The 20,062-nt window shown below is 38.0% G+C and overlaps 1 protein-coding gene and 1 pseudogene across 1 annotated transcript; both read left to right on the plus strand.

The window, feature by feature from the left end:
* Window positions 1-2,544: 2,544 nt before the first annotated feature.
* On the plus strand, window positions 2,545-3,524 carry LOC148728461 (adenosine receptor A2b-like; annotated as a pseudogene).
* An 11,109-nt stretch (window positions 3,525-14,633) lies between these two features.
* On the plus strand, window positions 14,634-18,257 carry LOC111320972 (trace amine-associated receptor 9-like). The gene has a single exon (XM_022923720.2). It carries the CDS (start codon window positions 16,919-16,921, stop codon window positions 17,867-17,869), a length of 951 nt encoding a protein of 316 aa, XP_022779455.2. The 5' UTR covers window positions 14,634-16,918; the 3' UTR covers window positions 17,870-18,257.
* Window positions 18,258-20,062: the final 1,805 nt, after the last annotated feature.

Genomic DNA, 20,062 nt, shown 5'->3' on the forward strand with positions numbered 1-20,062 from the left:
AACTTTTTTTTAAACTGAAACTATCAACTCATTTCCCAGCCCGCTCTTTGAACATCTGATGAAGAGATTGTGTGTTCGAGCAATGTGCTATTATACAACCAGATAGACTTGCAGGGGAGATCTCCCAAAAGATATTTTCATTGGTTGCAAATACAGAGCTTGTTAAAAATTGGATGACAAATATTTATCCAAAACGTGCAAACTTCAAAACTATTTCTGAGACAAATGAATAAAGGCTGATAGTTTCGAAAGAAACTGTTTGGGGCTGCGTCGGTGGGAGTAACGAAATAATTTGGATATATTAACAGAGTTGAAATGGTAAATTAGCCACCGTAATGATTACAAAAGCTGACGTTTCGAGCGTTAGCCCTTCGTCGGAGCGAATAGAGGAATTGTGGGTTGTGTGTGCTTTGAAAGGCAGAAAATGGGCTACGTTATTGGTGGGAGCATGGCAACGAGAAAAACATGAATAAATTAGTGGAATGAAAAGCGTTCGTTGATCCCTGCGGGATTTAGACTGCCGGTTTGAAAGATGAGCTTTTGTTCAAGATTTTTACGGCTTTCCGTGCCACCTAAGTGCAAGGAAAGACCGCAGATTGCCATGTGGCTTAGAATGATTAGGTAAATTAAAATGTCTAGCGACTGGTTTCGATGTGTCCTTGTCATTCCTTTCCACGTCTCGAAGGTGTTCTCGGAATCGGTCACCTAGTCTTCTGCCTGTTTCGCCGATGTATATCTTTTTGCAATAAGTGCAAGTTATGCAATAGATTACATTGGCGGAGGTGCACGTGAAGTGATCGGTGATCTTAATGATCGTTTAGGTCCCGATATTTTAGCAGTGTTGTGAATGAAAGGACACGTTTTGCATCGTGCACGAGCGCATTTAAAAGTGCCTGGTTGGTCATTAGTCTGAAAAGAACTTCTGACCAAAAAATTGCCTATGTTTTTGTCGCGTTTGAATGAAATGAGCAGAGGCTGCGAAAAGATAGTGCTTGTCTCTGGATCGTTTTGAAGTAATTTAAAGTTTTTAAGAATGATGGATTTAACTGAGTGGTTGTGAGGGTGAAAATGGCAATGAGGGAGAATATGGCAATCTGCGGTCTTTCCTTGCACTTAGGTGGCACGGAAAGCCGTAAAAATCTTGAACAAAAGCTCATCTTTCAAACCGGCAGTCTAAATCCCACAGGGATCAACGAACGCTTTTCATTCCACTAATTTATTCATGTTTTTCTCGTTGCCATGCTCCCACCAATAACGTAGCTCCATTTTCTGCCTTTCAAAGCACACACAACCCACAATTCCTCTATTCGCTCCGACGAAGGGCTAACGCTCGAAACGTCCGCTTTTGTAATCATTACGGTGGCTAATTTACCATTTCAACTTTGTTGATATATCCAAATTATTTCTAAGACAAGTGTCCGGGAAAATAATTTCTAGGTAGCGTTCGTGAATGTCTAGAGGTAAAGTAGATATGAACTTATTGTTCACACTTTTCCTGATGAGCCCAAACGATACATAGGTGAGAACTCTAGCAGGCCAATGTAATCTTTGGAACATTTTAATGTAAACGTTCTTAAAACGAATTTTGCAAATGGTGTTATTGAGCAACTATGACTTGTCTTTGGTACATATACTTTTGTGTAATGGATATGTATGGACTGCTAATCAGCAGAGACCATCGTATCAAGCGTCTTTTTTAATAATCATATAGTTATGATTAGATCCACCTTTATTTCAGCTTGTATCAGTAAGGAAATGAAAGAAAACTGTAGGACGGGCTTTCAGTTGTATCATTGTGTCCCCGACTGGTGGAGCGGACTTTCTCTGAGATAGCAGACTGGCATGTTAAAATATTCGATAGCATGAATGTGAGAAATTGAGTTATCGCTTGCCTGATTGGTTGATGGATCGACTAGTATTTACGTGCGGTATATGGCAATAACTGATTGTAAAGGTAAATATAACGACCGAAACTTTAACGACCAAAATTCGTCTTTATTGGTTTTCTATCTGCTCATCGGACCTCGTTACTCGAGTGAATATACCTCCACAAACATAACAAAAAAAACGGAACATTCCTGAGCGACTGAGGTCATGTGATGATGTCATGTGACAAAAAGGGCGGCAAAACACAAAAACAGGGAACCCAGTAACAGTAAAGTTAAGTGAGAAAAGGTCGTAACGTAAATAATTTGTACTTGCAAAGTTTTCAGTTGATGACAAATTACTCTCCTCTTATGACAGCCAAGGAATAATTGTTGAGGCTGGCACAGCAATCAACGCGTTTGGCTGTAAAATTTATGGAATCGTCGACCGCAATCGATGGTCGTAAACGGTCACAAAACGGGTTACAAAAACGGCGAAAACTGAAAAAATGAATTAAAAATAACAAAATAAACATAAATAATAACAAAATAAACATAAAGAATAACTAACCGTAAGCGTAACGCAAAGGAGAGACGAGATCAAATGAAATAAATACAACACTATAAAGAAAAACAAAGAAAAAACGTCACATCCTATATATTTTTTGGACTAAACAATAATCAGGAATCTAAACAAAAGCTTACGATCAGTGTTGCATATCATTCATTTGGCAAACTTGTTTCATATCATAATAGCCAGCTGTCTCGAAAAGGCTTTGAAATGCAAATTTATTTCACAAACCTCAGGTACACTTAATAGTTGCCATGAAATAAACGCTCCTTTAGCAGTGGAAATAATGGCACAAGAGAGCTTAGCTAAAGAGACCGAAAAACAAAACAAAACACTTGCACAACTGCGATGCGTAGCAGGAAAGAATGACGACATACACAAGCAGCTGATATTAATCGCAACAACTAACATTTTTCTTTGATCTACGGCATTTTTTGGGAATACTCTCATCCTATTCGCATTACGGAAGGAATCTTCCCATCATCCTCCATCCAAACTCGTGTATCGTTCGTTGTCTTGCAACAACTGATCTCTGAATTGGTTTGATTTCAGAGCCTTCCTCAGTTGCCTATTGGCTTTCTTTTGTTAAAAACTGGAATCTCTGCAAGTTTGGTCTGAGTGCCCACTTTACAGCAAGCCATATCATTTGTTCAGTGGCTATATTAACAATGACCGCAATAAGTGTGGACAGACTTCTCGCCTTGGTGCTCGGGCTCGGGCTGAGATACAGACAGGTCGTAACTTTGAAACAAACTTATGGTGTAATAGCCATCTTTTGGATATTGTCGATGGCCGCTGGAGTAGCATACTTTGTGGATTACCGTATATCCGTCTCCTATGGCTATATAATTTGGATATATCAACAAAGTTGAAATGGTAAACTGGCCACCGTAACGATTACAAAAGCTGACGTTTCGAGCGTTAGCCCTTCTTCGTCGCTCCGACGAAGGGCTAACGCTCGAAACGTCAGCTTTTATAATCGTTATGGTGGCCAATTTACCATTTCAACTTTGTTGATATATCCAAATTATTTCGTTACTCCCACCGACGCAGCCCCAAACAGTTTCTTTCGAAACTATCAGCCTTTATCCTAGGGCTATACTCGTATACCAATGTGTCTAATAACAGCAACTTTCTCGTACACAAAAATATTCCACCGTCTCTATCGCAGCCGCAATCAAGTGCAAATTTTTGTTCCACAACAGCCAATCCAGCCAGTTCCACTAAACATGGCGCTATACAGAAAGGCAGTGTACAGTGCACTGTGGGTTCAAGTAGCATTCGTCTGTTGCTTTCTGCCATATAGCATAGTAGCAGTAGTTGTACCCTACGATAAGCTATCCTCATCTGACTTTATACTCTTCCCATGTGCCGAGAGCATGTTTTATCTGAATTCTTCGCTTAACCCGTTTCTTTATTGTTGGAAGATTAAAGAGGTGAGACAAGCAGTAATGGAGACGCTCAGACAATCACTTCGCTGTCTTTGGGTTTAGTCTCCTGACAGTTTACGGAAGCTTTTTCGGGTACAACCAATTCATGAAAGTTTAGGCTATTAGTTGGTTATAACTGTCATTTATCAGAGAATCTCATTCAATGATGAGGCCAATTTAACTCATACGACCCCCAAATAGGATTACGAAGCAAAAGAGAAACACTGTAGGGGAGAAATCAGATAATTCCATGTCTCTGAAAGCTAAACAAACCGAGATTGAAAAATTTAGAGCGCAATGTTATCTCCTTTGAATAAGGAGAATGTTAAGTAAATCATGGAAGATAACCCTTATCACGGTTTCAAAATTAGACGTCTCTAACTATTGCGATACATTTTTTTCTTTGCGCCAAAAATTAAACTATGCTCGTTGTAATGTAAATTCCACTTGCCGTTCACCTGCGCATCCAAACAGCGAGGTACATAACGGCAGTCCTCTCCATTTTTTATTCGCTTCGCAGTGAATAATTATTTTCTTTTGCATAACATTAGTAATCATATGTTTGTAATAAAGCTGAAAGGTAAGAGCAATTGTGTTGTAGCTCCCATTGCGAGCCTATGTTTACGTAAACATCCGGGAAATCGCCCATGTGCTTTGAAAGGAAAAATCGTCGCGTTCATTTCAAAAAATGTTTTGTTGCCGTTTATTGTCGTTGTTTGTAAACCCTAAGCTCGAACAGTCGGTGAGTCTTCATTTCAGTTGTTAATGTTGTAATTTCGTTTGTTTTAAGCGTGTTTTCTGTTTGCAGAAAACCTCTCCTTTACTGGTTAGTCGAGTTTTCGACTCAAGCAAATGTTTCTGTGATATTAAACAACATGTTTTACAGAGTGGTTACCAATCCGTGTCAAACTTTGGTAACATTTGTTTTATCAGTATTGTTTTTCGAGTTGAAATTATCAGCTAATTTTCTAGCCCACTCTTAGAATATCTCAATAAGTAATTATTTCGAACAATGGGTAATTTTATATCCAGACAGACTTGTAACAGATATCTACCATAGATAATTTCATTCATTTCAAAACAAAGCTTAGAAAGCAAATTAAATTTGGAAGACAGATGTTTGTTCCAAAATTGCAAACTTTTAATCAGGTAAGGTAAGGTAAACTTTATTTGATAAGTAGGTTGAGATTGTTTGGCAGCCAAAGGGCTGATGTGGACCTACTATACACAATCGAAATTTGACAAACACAAAAGATATTAACAAAAGAATAAAAGCTATGCACAGGGAGACAACAATATATATATACATGTAAAAAACTGAGATTTACAAGAGCCTAATTGAAATAATAATATAACACCAGAAAATAAAATGCTTAAAAGTATATAAAATCATCTTTTTTTGCGGTGATCAACGTCGCTTCCTTGCTAAAAGTTACTCCGCAATGTCCCTGGTGTGTTTCTTTAATATCTGCTTATAGGAATTAAAATATTCAGGCACTTTAACTAGTCTATTTAAAAAGTTCCAGATTACAGGGCCTCTGTACTGTAAAGTGTTTCTTCCAGTATCAGATTTAAACCTAATGATAGTAAATTGATTAGGAAAGCGAGTTGACCTAGAAGTTGTCTTTTTACAGAAAAGTTCTCGAACAGATTGACACGAAGTTTCAAAATACACTTTGTGCATTAACGTAAGAACGGACTCTTTGTGAAAGTAAGAGAAGGGTAGCCAATTTGATTTACTGAGACAGATATCATCAGCCAGCGACGGTTGAAGGTTGTTTATAATGCGCGAAGCTCTTGCATGGATAGAGTTCAGAGAATTCATTGCAGGGGGTGAGCAGTTTCCCTATACTGAAATACTATATGTTACGCTGGGAATAATAGATTTGAAATAAATTTCCTCAAGTGACTGTTTAGGAAGAATTTTCATTCTCTTTAGTGCTCCAACTTTTGTGTGAAATGCTTCTTCACTGAATCAATCTGCACAGACCATAAAAGTCTATTGTCGATTTTAACTCCTAGGCAAGTGGTAGAGTCAACCAGGTTAATTAAGCCTGTCCCAAAGTAAAGGGGAGGAAGAGGACCAACAAAGGCAGATTTCTTTAGAATCATTGCCTCAGTTTTGATTGGATGAATGTTTAGTCGATTTTTTACACTCCACATGAGAACTTCCCTCATTGTTACATTTAGAGATGATATAACTTGGTCGACATTTTGGCCAATACAGTAGACTGTGGTGTCATCGGCATACATGTAAAGATCCCCTGAGTCAGTGTGGTCGGGGAGATCATTAACATATATAGTGTATAACCTAGGGCCGAGAAGCGAGCCTTGAGGGACCCCATAGTGCACAAGGTCAGTGGTAGACCAGTAGTTGCTTACCTCAGTAAACTGTCGTCTATTTGATAAATAGCTCATAAGCCATTCATGGATTGATCCTGATATACCAATGGCATGTAACTTATAAGATAATATGTCATGGGGAACAGTGTCAAAAGCTTTTTGGAAGTCAATAAAGACCGCTCCCACTGTCCAACCATTGTCAATTGCCATCTTCCACTTCTCAGTCATTGCAATGAGCATTCCTTCAGTTGAGAGACCTTTCGTAAATCCCCATTGTTTACAGCTTTTTGTGCCACAGCTGTTCAGATGATTGTAAATTACGTTGCAAATCTGACTTTCAAGGAGTTTGCTGGGAATACTAAGTAGTGAGATTGGTCTATAATTAGAAACATCTGCTTGACTTCCCTTTTTATGAATTGCATGAACTTTGGCTAACTTCCAGGGGTCAGGAAAACTGGACGAAGCCATACTGTAATAAAATACCATTAACAAGCCGTCTAAAGCAGATGATCCCGTAACAACTAAACTACGAGACGAAATACCATCAGGTCCAGATGCTTTGTTAGTTTTAAGATTCTTGAGATCACTCTTGAGCTTATTGATGTTAACCTCCAAGTCCTGTATAGTAGGGGCGACTCTGTACACGAAACTGACACTTTTCATCGGTTTCAGGGAATTTTTCAGCTAGCTCGTTTCCAATGTTTATGAAATAAGAGTTGATAAGATCAGCTTTCTGATTATCTTTGGATACTTCGTTGTTGTTTGCGTCTCTGAGGAGGCCAATGCGTTTACTCTTAGATTTACCAGTGGCTTCGTTTACAGTTTTCCAAAATGATTTAGAATCGTTAGTCTCTTTAAATTTATTCCTCCAATATTGAGCTTCAGCACTACGCAGCATCTTAGTTACTTTATTTCTAGCAGCTTTGTAATCAGCCCAAGTTTTCTGTGTTGAAGAGGTTCCACAATAGCCTTTCAAGAGTTTATATCTCTTATTCATCTCTTTCCGGATCTCCCCATTCATCCAGGGCAGCGAGCACTTTCTAACTTTGGCTTTGCGTAAAGTGACATGACCCTTAACTATGTCATTATACATACAATCCCAGGCCCAAGTAATATCATCTATGTCGTCAAAGGTAGAGCAAACCCACCGCGGAGCACTTTCCAGGTCATGCTTCAAATCATTAGGATTTTTTATCACATTTTTAAAATTTTGAACATATTTCACAAAAGGCTTTGGATTTCTGGTCTTTAACTTGTAAACAACATAGATGAACTTATGGTCGGCAATGCAGTAATCAAATATCAAGGCTCAAAGTCAATATAATTTTCGAGCATGTAGGGGACTCCCTGAAAAAAGCTAACTTTTTGGAAATTGACCGTGATGAAATCACTGTTCCATGTGTTGTACTGCGGGGATACTGAGTTCTTCAAAATCTCCACTTTATGATGGTTTTCGCGCGAGTCGTCCCAATTGCTATTGTTACAACTGGGTTTTACATGTATTACTACCACTGACAAGTTGCAATTTATGCTCACAGATTCTCAGTGTTTACGAGCGTTCAATCGAAGTTTTCCTCTTCTTTTTATCTCTTTGGTTGTTTTCACCACAGATTGCGCGGAGATCTGCTGAAATATCGAAAAATGTCCAGTTCACGTCTTCTTTGGAGTGACCGATGGAAGAAACACAGCGTCACGCCATCGTGATAGCGTACATGTTTATGACAAATGACCGGTGTTAGGATAGTTTCGTGTAGATCAGCAGACTTTAACACGTTTCAAATGACATACAAGTATAACAGTGTATCTTCAGAGGATTTCGGATTGCTCAAATTCCTATGAAAGAACTCGAAGGTGCAGCACTCAGAATCTAGATGATATGTACACGATTTGAGGTATATGTGTTACTGCCGATAAGTGTAAAGTCATGAACATCGACTTTAAGAAGAACAGGCATGCTTTCCAGCCTGTAACCGTTGATGGGAAGGATCTCTATGTTGTTAGCTCTGCCAAGATCTTAGGTGTGACTCTCTCTAATGATCTTACGTGGAATGATTATGTATCTGAGGCTATCAAGAAAGCCAATAAGAGATTATATTTCCTGGTTCTCCTTAGGAGAGCGGGAGTGGACCCTCGTGATATAATCAACTTTTACTGCAGTTATTAGACCTGTCTAGGAATATTGTTCGCCCGTTTTTCACCATGCATTGCCCGAGTATTTAAGTAATGATATCGAACGAGTACAGAAAAGGGCGTTAAGTATCATCTTACCAGATTGTTCTTACAGTCTATACTTGAGTAACTATAATTTAGACACTTTGCAGTCTCAGCGCGAGAAACAGTATTCTAAACTGTTTCATGCAATCTTTAATGACCACAAACTATCTCACTTATTTCCTACCAGTCATGTAAACCATTATAATCTAAGGAGAACTGGAAAGTACGACCTCCCTGGCGTGCGCACCAAGAGTTTTCAGTGGTCCTTCATCCCGAGCATGTGCCGACTAGCAAACAACACCGTGTGAATATTCGATTGATCAAGCCTGCCTAGTATTACTCGATCTTGGTGATATTTTATCTTTTTATACTTTTTGTACTGAGTTTCCGATACAATTGTAATTATTTATTACATTCTTGTATGTATTATGCTCCTGTAAGTATCTATTATAACAGTATATTATTGTAAAATATTATGCAATTCAGCCCCTTGGTTGCGATGTAATATTTGTTATTAAACTATTATTATTATTATTATTATTATTATATAGGAATGAATAAACGAATGAATGGAATGAATGAATAGTTACGTCGAGTGGCCCTCCATGAAGGCTGATCAAATTTTTTAAAGGATGAAACCTGAGGCGAGATTTCTCTTCGGGATATTGCTCATAAGATAAAATTATTTCCAAGCCTTGCACGTTTCATTTGTCTGAGACGTTTGTCGTTGAGAACATTAGATGTAAACATCGCCAAGTATGCAATATCTGAATTTTGAGCTTCGTTCGTAAATTGCCCCTATGAAAAGTAGAGGCCGGCCCGCAGAGATTTTTACGTATTTAAAAAATTGAATATTATAACCAACCAGGTAGGAAGTTTCCGTTCCAGAATCGTTGCACTTTTGGAGACATTTAGATAAACGATTTCCCTGTTTTACCCTACATCAAAAATGACCAAAACTGTACCCAAATAAATAATCTATTTGTACGTTTACATTTACTCCCAGGGAAAATTGAATGCAACTAGGTGAAGACCAATGATGTCGCTATATATGGCAGATGTACCAATGTGTAAAGTTGTATTTAGCTTGAGATAGAGAAATAAATATTTTACTCTTTTTTTGAGTTATTTTTTTTATGAAAATGAGGCTCCAGGCCTCCAACAAGCAGCGGTTGTTACCATGGCAACAAGAGTGCTGCAACTTTTAAAAAGGGCACTTTTGTGCATCCCCCCTGAGTACCTAACTGCATGCAAAAGTTAGAGGGGGTTGAATATTTTAATTTCCCAAGATGTTTGATTCTTACAGAGACATGTTCTTAACATTTTGTCATTAATTATGAAAAATGCTCTGAGATAAGATTTAGAAGCCACTCGACAATGTGGTCATAGTTTCTATTCACAACACTGACTCATTTGTTTTAATTCTAAACTCTGGTTCAAGTTTCTAAAACTGAACTTTTGATCGTCTGAAGCGAGTATTTGAAGCTTCAAAGCAGCACTTACACTAAATGTTCTTCTATTTCCTAGATATGACTTACACAATGATTCTGTGTGTGATGGGTTTGACGGATAATTTGCTTGGTCAAGTTGGTTTTTTTTTCGTTGGCTAGGAAACAATGACAATCCGTGCAACTGCGTACAGATTACTCATTTGTGCGATGATGGTACAAATAACATCAATGAGGATGTCTAATGAAATTTCTGGGAATATTGTTGAAATTAAAAAAAGTATCTTTTTTCAAGTTTTCATAGGAATAAAAGCAATGCCGAATAGGGATTTTCCCGTAATTCAACTCCTAATTGTAGCCCTAAATAATTCGGGTTCTTTTTGCAATCATTTTGTTATGTGTTAGAAAACAATAAAAGTGTTATTCGCCAGCAATAAATCTGTCCGTATTGGAAAAAACGTATTGTGCCTTCTGTCTTGAGTACCACCCTCGGCTTATGGCCTCGGGAGGTATCCAAGACCTTGGGCACAGTTTTTTCTAATACGGACCTCCCGGCTGTTGAATAACATTTTTATTTTTTACTGAGACATAACAAAATAATTGCCAAATATATGAATTGTTCTTCAGATAAGTACTAACGGTTCAAGTGGTATCTTGTATAAATCTAACAATATTTTTTAGCAAGTCTAATTTTTCTTTCTCCTTTAATCGTTTGAGAAACTTAACCACGGGTTGGCCATAGCTTTCACGATGCAATCAAACGTAGGGCATGTCCGAGGGGATCAATTTTGGCCGCCCGAATGCCAATTTCCAGCGCAAAAATTCAAAGGAAAACATAGGAAAAACAACTGCTGTCTCGCAAATTACGCGAGAGAAAATTGGAAGAAAAAAGTAAAGAAAGGAAAACTTTTGACTTTGTGAACACAAAGCTTACTCAGTGATGAGTATTCTCTCGATTTACAATTCCGTTTTGAGCTTTACCAAAAGTTATACGCTTCTGAAACGCTGTGCCTTTCTCGGGCTAGCGTGATTGTTTCTTACTCGAATGAGCCAACTATGTTCCGCTATCCTAAGAGCACGTCACCCAGTTATTACTGCATGACACTGGCACACGAGCCGACGTTTGACTGCTGTATTTATGATGCTCAACACCATGACTCAACATAAGTTTTGTAATGATAAGGATATTCTTGAAATTTGTCCACGTTTGACAAAATAATCTGCACTTTTGACCTCTTTCATAATAGCTGCAATAATTTTTGAAAGGTTTTACCAGTAAAAGTTAACAGGGATGAAGTGTAGCTGTCAGTAAGTGACATAGGCACCTAACAACATCCAACCGCAAGATTTTATGACTCAGATGAAAGATAAACTACACTTAACATATAAATAAAAGAAATCAGCAGTGTCAATCAAACCTTAAGAACTATTAATTTACTTAGTATTGTAATCCATACTTGAAATGCATAAAGTATCTGTCGTGGAAACGACAAGGATTTCTAAAGCTCGTCGCAATAGGACTTTGACATACACGTGTTTTCATTTTAGACGTACGAGACAACATTTAGCGCTATTATTTATGTTGCAATCAGGGAATATACCGATATTTTTTTACATTAGAAAATGAAAATATGACGCAGTTCCGTCCCTTCATTGAAAGCAGGCGACCAATTGGTTATGGTTTCGTATTCCCTCCTTCAAAGCTTTTTGCTTTTTGCTTCTAAAGTTGCAAAGCCTCGGTTTCCTTGGATCTTGGAGAAGGAAAGTCACGCTCATCTTCGTTCTATGAAAGAACTGAAATTATCTCCTATTAAAATATACACGCATATCAAGGGTACACAGCGTACTTTAAGAGAATCCAACAACTTTTCGATTTAACACTTCATTCAGGTTATATTCATCAGAAACAATTCTTCTAATGAAAGTGATAACACTCTGGAGCATTCGAGCAGCAGCGATGCTCAGTCTCTTTGACCAGAGGAATGAAGGGACATCTGAAATATCTGATAGCGTTGAATAGTTTTCTTGCCATCACTGCATTTCTTGGAAACACTGTCGTGCTGATGACTCTTCGAAAGGAACCTTCTCTTCATCCGCCCTCGATGCCTTTGTTTCGTTGTCTGACAGCAACTGATCTCTGTGTTGGTCTGATTACAGAACCCTTGAATGTCAACTATTATGTTTCCCTGTTAAAGGAGGACTGGAAGACTTGTCTCTGCATATAAGGAACGTTTCATAACAGGTTATATTTTGTCTTCCATATCTTTGTTAACAAGAACGGCAATAAGCGTGGACAGACTTCTCGTTCTGTAACAGGGACTGAGATATAAAGCCAGTGTAACTTTAAGGCGAACATATGTGGCTGTGGTTACCTTTTGGTTTATTTCCACTACCGCTGCCTCACTTTATCTCCTAAACTATCTTATCACCTTTCTTTTTGGCTTCATATTCATTTCATTCTGTATTTTTGTTTCAATTTGTTATTACACAAAGACTTCCTTTACACTACGTCACCATCGAACTCAGACACAAGAAAATGTCTCTGTTGGAATAGTGAGTCAAGCAATGAACTTGGCGCAATACAGAAAGACAGCGTACGGTGCACTGTGGGTGCAACTGGCTTTAGTGGCTTGCTAAATTCCTTATGGCATTGTTGGTGCTCTCTTTAGTAATAGTAAACTCACGCCATCGAAACTTTTGTTTTTGGAGGTTACGATACCCTCAGTATACTTAAACTCGTCGTTAAACCTGTTCCTTTCAGTTACATCCGGAAAATTTGCGAAGTGAGAAATGCTATAGAAAAGACCATGAGTCAGACACTGTCATTTATTCAATTAACAAGTGCACATTATCGGTAACAGAGCACTGAGTAGATATTTAAACTAACGATTTATTATCGTGGAAGCAACGAGAACGCGATGGAAATATTCAGTAATGAAACCCGATCAGTTATCACAAAGAACACTGAACTGAGAAGTTAGTTCCATGCTCCAAGCAAATATTCTGAGCAAGTCCACTTACAAGTACCAAAAACACAGGAAGCATTTCGATGACAAAACGTATAACATCCTCTCAGCGTAGAATGTCATAAGCGGTACATTGCCAACGAATAGCTCTTCGAATCGATCTTATTAATCCAAATTTCCTACTGATCAAAAAGGTACAGCTTTAGTTCCTATCCAAAATGTATTCAAGTTTCGCTTTGACCCAAATAAACACACATTGATGGCAAGCATGTTTAAAAGACTAAGCGGAACTCGTGCTAAGTTCAAACATGGTGCGACTGACCTAAAGAAAGACACCTTGATGGCGACCAGGTTTAAAAGGCTATGCGGAACTCGTACCAAGTTCAACCATGGCGCGACTGCGTCAAGCCACATAAAATTTAGTATTTATTTAACGCCTGCCAAACAGAACCTACTTAATTGGACATATGATTATATGAACTTCATATATTCATTGTATCTGGACAAAATGTATTGTAATAACTCAGCTTCACACTATACAGAAAATTTCCAACTCGTTAAATAATAATTTCCTCATTTGGTATTAAATGAATAGTAGTTAGAACGTAATGTTGATTGGGTTTTTTCAATAAAATATAGAATTTACCATTCAAGGAGACTTAAAATGCAAAACTGGCTCACTTGTAGAAATACTTTTTGGTATTACTGCTAGCAGTCTAAAACAAATGAGACAATAAACGACAAATTTTGCACCTCGAAGATATCAGTTTGAATTTACGACATTCTCTAAGTGCATCCCTGTCTTTTCATATTCAGAATTTGAGATAACTTCAAATTTCTGTTCGAATAAAAGATGATTTCTTAAATTGGTTCTAATCACCTTAAAAATTAAAAAGTAACACTAAGATAGAGTGTATTGTTCATCTCCACAGATTAGCGCAAAACTCTTGGAGCCGTTAATCAAAAAGCAATTCACAAATTGTAACCTTGGGAGGCTACCTTTGTGGAAAACTCGACTGGTGTAACGTGAATAGAGTCGGAGCTGAATTCGAACGCACGTATCAGTAATGCCAAAGTCCAAGTTTTAATCCAGCAGACGTAAATATACAATCAACGTGTGACTACTGTGCCGATAGCTCGAAATTATGATGGTAAAGCTTTGTGACTCCGTGGTTCGAACTATAAACGAAATAGGACGACAACTACCTAAGTATAATGAGCTACAAGAACGTAACGCTAGAAACAAAGAAACGACTATGTAGAAAACAAAAGCCCAAAATAAATGGACAACGTGACGATACTAAGATAAAATAAACCTAAAATAAATATACAGGAACTTACTTTGGTCTAGCTCCTAGAGGAGACAACAGCATGCACAATAGCAAGAAAACCTCTGGTAGATAGCCTAGCTCGTAGCCGATCGCAACCATCTCACTGAATACCCTCACGTAAACCTGAAACCTAAAACCTAACACGTGTAGGAAAACGGAAAGAGTCCCTACGGAGCGCGCTAAATTATTGACCAGCGAACGAAACGTCATATAAAACTATTAACACGTAACGAGTAAACGAAACATACAAAACCGCGTTTAAACCTAACACAAATAAATATATTTCCACTTCAGCTCTGCGTAAATATTACTGCTACATGCATTCAAGAAACTTCCACATCAAGTGGTCACTCAAAGATGTTATTCAGAAGGTTTCCAATGTCAGTTATAACGAGAGGGTTGGTACCAGAGCTTGGTGAAGTTTCTCTTTTTATGAGAGTGTTAAATGAACTAAATACGTTCCTTCGGAGAGGTCACCAAGGATACTAAGGCCCTCCCTGCATGTTACAACTGGTATGCTGCAACAGGGATAATAGCACAAGTAAACCTAACTGGAGACACCTCAGATCCACTACGATGCAAGGGCAATTGGACAGACGAGGTGTACAAAGCTGTGATAGGCATTTCAGCTTTCAGCATCTTTTTAGCCGGCGATTATCGCACTTCACAAAGAATCTGTTCTGTCTCAACCGTCCAAATTCTTGTGTCAATGTCTAGCAACAACGGATCTTTGCACTGGTCTTATTTCAGTCTGTTAGAACTGTTTATCGGTTTTCTGTCATTCACAAAGATTGGAAACTTACTGTCATGAGTGTAGACAGACTTCTTGCTTTGTTATTGGGGCTAAGGTACAAAAATGTTATAACTTTGGGCGCACATTTGTCTTCGTGGTCATTTTTTGGGTCGTTGTCATAGCCACTGCATCTTCCTTCTTTGCGAATCCCCGAATAACCATGCGGATTACCTATATCGTTTCACCATTTTGCATTGTAACAGCAACGTTCTCTTAAGCAACAATTTTTGTTCCTCTCCGTCGTCACCAGAATCAAATGCAAGTTAATAGACTGCAACAAACAGGCCAGCGAGTCTCCTTAAACATGATGCGGTACAGAAAAGCGGTGTACAGTACACTATGGGTGTAGGTGGCACTCCTACTTTGCTATCTACCGTATTGCATAACAGTAGTAACTGTTACTAAAGATAAAGTGTCTCCGTTTGATTTTATTGCCTCGGAATATGTTAGGACCTTGGTTGACTTAAACTCGTCGCTTAACCCGTTCCTTTACTGTTGGAAGATTAGCAAGATGAGAAAAGCAGTGAAGGCGACAATTGAGACTGAAGAGCACTTTCCTGACCATCAGAGGTTAGTCCACCATCAAGGCACGGAAGTTTCAACCCTTACGAATACAAGCTTTTGATAGATGTGTCAGTTAGTTGATGCAGAGGCTAACAGTGAAGCAATATTTGTAGGAATTGTTATTCAGATTAACATTGGCGGTTCAATAACTTTGCCGTCAGGTGGCATCTTGCACAAATCTTTCTCTTTTAATCGCGTAAGAAAATTAACCACAGGTAGGCCAGAGCTTACACGATGCGGTCGAACGTAGAGCATGTGCAAAGGGATCAATTTTGGCCGCCCGAGCACCAATTCCAGCGCTAAATTTCAAATAAAACACAAGAAAAACAACTGCTGTCTCGAAAGTTACGCGAGAGATAATTGGAACGATATAGAAATCTTTAAAGGAAGAGAAAGCTAGAGAAAAGGAGAACTTTTGTGCACAAAGCCTACTCAATTATGGGTATTCTGTTGATTTACTACTTCGTTTTGAGATTTAAAAAAAGTTATATGCTTCTAAATCACCCTGACTCACTTGGTCTAGTGCAGGTGTTTGAGACTTGTGTGAGTAAGCTTGGTTTTGACAGCCTAAGAGCATGCATGCCACCAAGTTATTTAAATTTTGCCACATGAGGTGACGTTTGACCGCTGTGTTCAAGATGTGCAACCCGACTCAAGTTATGTCCCAACTTGCATTAGGATATTCGTCAACTTTATCCACGGCTGAGAAAATTATCTGCAATTTTGACTTCTTTCATAATAGAAGCAATAATTTTTAAAAAGCTTTTACCAGTACAAGTTAACAGGGACGGATGTAGCTGTCGGTGAGAGACATTAGGCGCCTAAAAACATCCGACAGCAAGCTTTTTTTAATTAAAGATAAACTGCCGGCACTTAACATGGAAATACAAGATATCAGCAGTGTCAATCAAACTGTAATAACTATTAATTTACTCTGTATAATACTATTTTTTTTAATAATAATTAAAATCCAAAACCAAATCTATCGTGGGAACGCCAAAGATTTCTGAATCTCGTCAGAACTAGACTTTCCCATAGATATGTCTTCATTTTAGACATAGAAAAAAGCATTAATTTCGTGCGATTATTTTCTATGTACTCAGAGGACATACTGGTGTTTGTTTACATTAGAATATGGAAATATAAAGCAGTTCCGTTCCTTCATCGACAGCAGCCGGTCAATTTGATTATGGTTCCGAATTCCCCCTTCAAAGCTTTTAGCTCCTAAAGCGTCAGTCTCCTTCAATCGTGGTGAAGGCAAATCAGGCTCACAAAATTTAAATCTTCTCCTCCTAAAATAAACACCCGTGGCTAGAATATATTTAAGAAATATTCAACAGATTTTATTTTCAACACTTCATTCGGGTTCTGTCCACCAGAAACAACTCTCCTCATGGAAATGGCAAACTTTTCTGATGGCAAAAAATACTCTGGAGCGTTTGAACAGCAGCGATGCTCAGTCTCTTTAACAAGAGGAATAGAAGGACATCTCAAATATCTGATAGCGTTTAATATTTTTCTTTCCCTCATTGCATTTCTTGGAAATACTGTCGTGCTGGTGGCTCTTCGAAAGGAAACTTCTCTTCATCCGCCCTCGAAGCTTTTGTTTCGTTGTTTGGCAGCAACTGATCTCTGTGTTGGTCTGATTACAGAACCCATGAATGTCAACTATTGGGTTTCCCTGTTAAAGGAGGACTGGAACACTTGTCTCTATGCATATAAGGCATGTTTCATAACAAGTTACATTTTGTCTTCCATATCTTTGTTAACAATAACGGCAATAAGCGTGGACAGACTTCTCGCTCTGTTACTGGGGCTGAGATATAAACCCATAGTAACTTTAAAGCGAACATATGTGGCTGTGATTACCTTTTGGTTTATTTCCACTACCGCTGCCACACTTTATCTCTTAAACCATCTTATCACCTTTCTTTATGGCTACATATTCATTTCTTTCTGTAGTTTCATTTCAATTTGTTCCTACACAAAGATTTTCCTTACATTACGCCGCCATAGAATTCGCGCACAAGAAACTGTCTCTGATGCAATACTGAGTCAGGAAATGAACCTGGCGCGATACAGAAAGGCAGTGTACAGTGCACTGTGGGTGCAAATGGCTTTAGTGGCTTGCTATATTCCCTATGGCATTGTGGGTGCTCTCTTTAGTCATAGTAAACTCACGCCATCGAAGTTTTTCTTTTTAGAGGTAACAATATCCTCAGTGTACTTAAACTCATCGTTAAATCCATTTCTTTACTGCTGGAAGATTAGCGAAGTGAGGAATGCTGTAAAGAAGACCATCAGGCAGGCACTTTGTCAATTAACAAGCGCACTTTTTCACTAAAAGAGCACTGAGTATATACTCAAATATCATCATAGAAGCAATGAGAACGCAATTCTTAATGGAAATAATCAGTAATAATACCGATGGGTTATCACAACTGAGAACACTGAACTGAGAAGTTAGTTCCACACTCCAAGCAAATATTTAACATGTCTAGCTACTAACAAGTACCAAAAACGCAAGAAGTATTTCGATGACGAAACGTATAACATCCTCTCAGTACAGAACGCCATAAGCAGTACATTACCCACGAATAGCTATACGAATCAATCTTGTTAATCTATGACTGATAAAAAAAGTTAAAGCTGTAGTTCGTATTCAAAATGTTTTCAAGTTTCGCTTTGACCCAAATAAACACACCTTGATGGCAACCAGGTTTAAAAGATTACGCGGAACCCGTGCCAAGTTCAACCATGGCGCGACTGCGTCAAGCCACACGAAGTTTAGTGATTATTTAACTCTTGCTCGCCTTCAGTAGTTGCCAACCAGGTCCTACTTAATTGGACAAAATGTGATGTGATAACTCAGCTTCACACTAGGCAGAAAATAAAATTTGAACGTATGTGTCGCAGAGCATCCATATTTAATGTTTACTGGTCCCACTTGGCTCGCCCTCTCGCCAGGAGAGAAGATTCGTCTCCGTGAGTGAGATTTTGCTTCAATGCGAGAATTTTCGCAGCGCAGTACGTGTGGCAGACTGATTAAGAACAAAAAAACATCCTTAGAACAGAAAAAATTAAAATAGAGAAAACCAAAACGCGACCATGCTGACGAGGGAGAAGATTGTGGGGAACATGAATACGCATTTGATTACAATTTCGACGAAGTAGATGAAAAAGTTTTGAATCAGAAAAAAATTGATTCAATAAAAAACATAATGGTGTTCTGTTTAAGCTAGAACAGAGAAAAGATATTCCAATGATTTTTGACACAAGCTAAAAGATTATCATAATCACATATGATCTTTTTATTAAGTCATCGAATAAGGGATTTATTATTCCAATATCGTTTCACTTTTTAATATTTTGATTTAAGCTTGCATTATATATCCCTACGTCCTTATCTGTGCATCGAATCAATCGCATAAGGAATACAGAGAAAAGATAAAAACAACGGAAAGTGTTCTCTATGACCAATAAAAAGATTCGGCCGCGCTTAAAAGTTTTTTTTTTCCTAGGTCAAGCCTGAAAAACAAAATAAAATCATAGTTTGGATCATTTACTGCGGCACTTTTGTCGCTCTGTATTTTGCCCTCGCAATATACAAGAGATTTGTGACCATAAAATCAGTAAGATGGCCTCACTTGCCACGAGAGTCTTACATAGCTCAGTGGTTTTATTTCTAAGTTTGCTTGTTCCATTTAGTGAATAAAATCTTCCTTCACTAAACCACCAGGCTAAACATGTACAATTTTCATCAACATCATCGTTGCGCATAAGTATCACATATCAAAATTTTTATTCTCGCAGTTGTAGCTATGAATTCGAAATGATAAAACGGCTCAGCTTGCCATGAATCTTGCATCTCAGTGATAGAGCTTTAAAATTACAAATGGTAATTTCGTAGGTTTGAGTCCTAATGGGAGCGCTCGAAGTTTTTAATGTTATTTTTATTTTTTATTTAGGTATACTTTTGTCATTCACTGAAGATCATCTTTTTTTACTAAATCACCAGGCTTAAAATTTTCAATCGTCATTTACATCACTCTTGTGCATAAGCATCACATATCGAGGAACTCAATAAATCGATGCTTAAATCGAGGAAATTCTGCTTTATTTGGGGTAAGTGCGGCGAAATTACGTATGAAGGCAGTAATTGCATTGAAATCTTAAAATTCACCACTTACCACGCATTGAAACTATTCTTTGAAAGTATTCTTTGAAAAGTGGTCGTAGAAAATAATGTTTTTCAGGCTACTTCTAATTTCAAGGTCACGTGATTGAAAAGAGGATTAGAACTTATTTTAATGCGTTCGGAAGTCATCATTTACTCGAACAAAAACTTGAAGTTATCTTAAATTATTAAGAGAAAGGTACAGATCCACTCAGAGAATGTCATATATTTAAAATAATATCTTCGAGAAGCAAAATCTGTTTTTTGTTGTCTCATTTGTTTTAAGCAGCTCGCAGTAAAACTAAAACGTACAAGTAACAAATATACGATGCCCCAGAAGGGTCACAGTCCAGTTTTATT

Source organism: Stylophora pistillata, chromosome 6, assembly GCF_964205215.1.
Source record: "Stylophora pistillata chromosome 6, jaStyPist1.2, whole genome shotgun sequence".
Taxonomy (NCBI): domain Eukaryota; kingdom Metazoa; phylum Cnidaria; class Anthozoa; order Scleractinia; family Pocilloporidae; genus Stylophora; species Stylophora pistillata.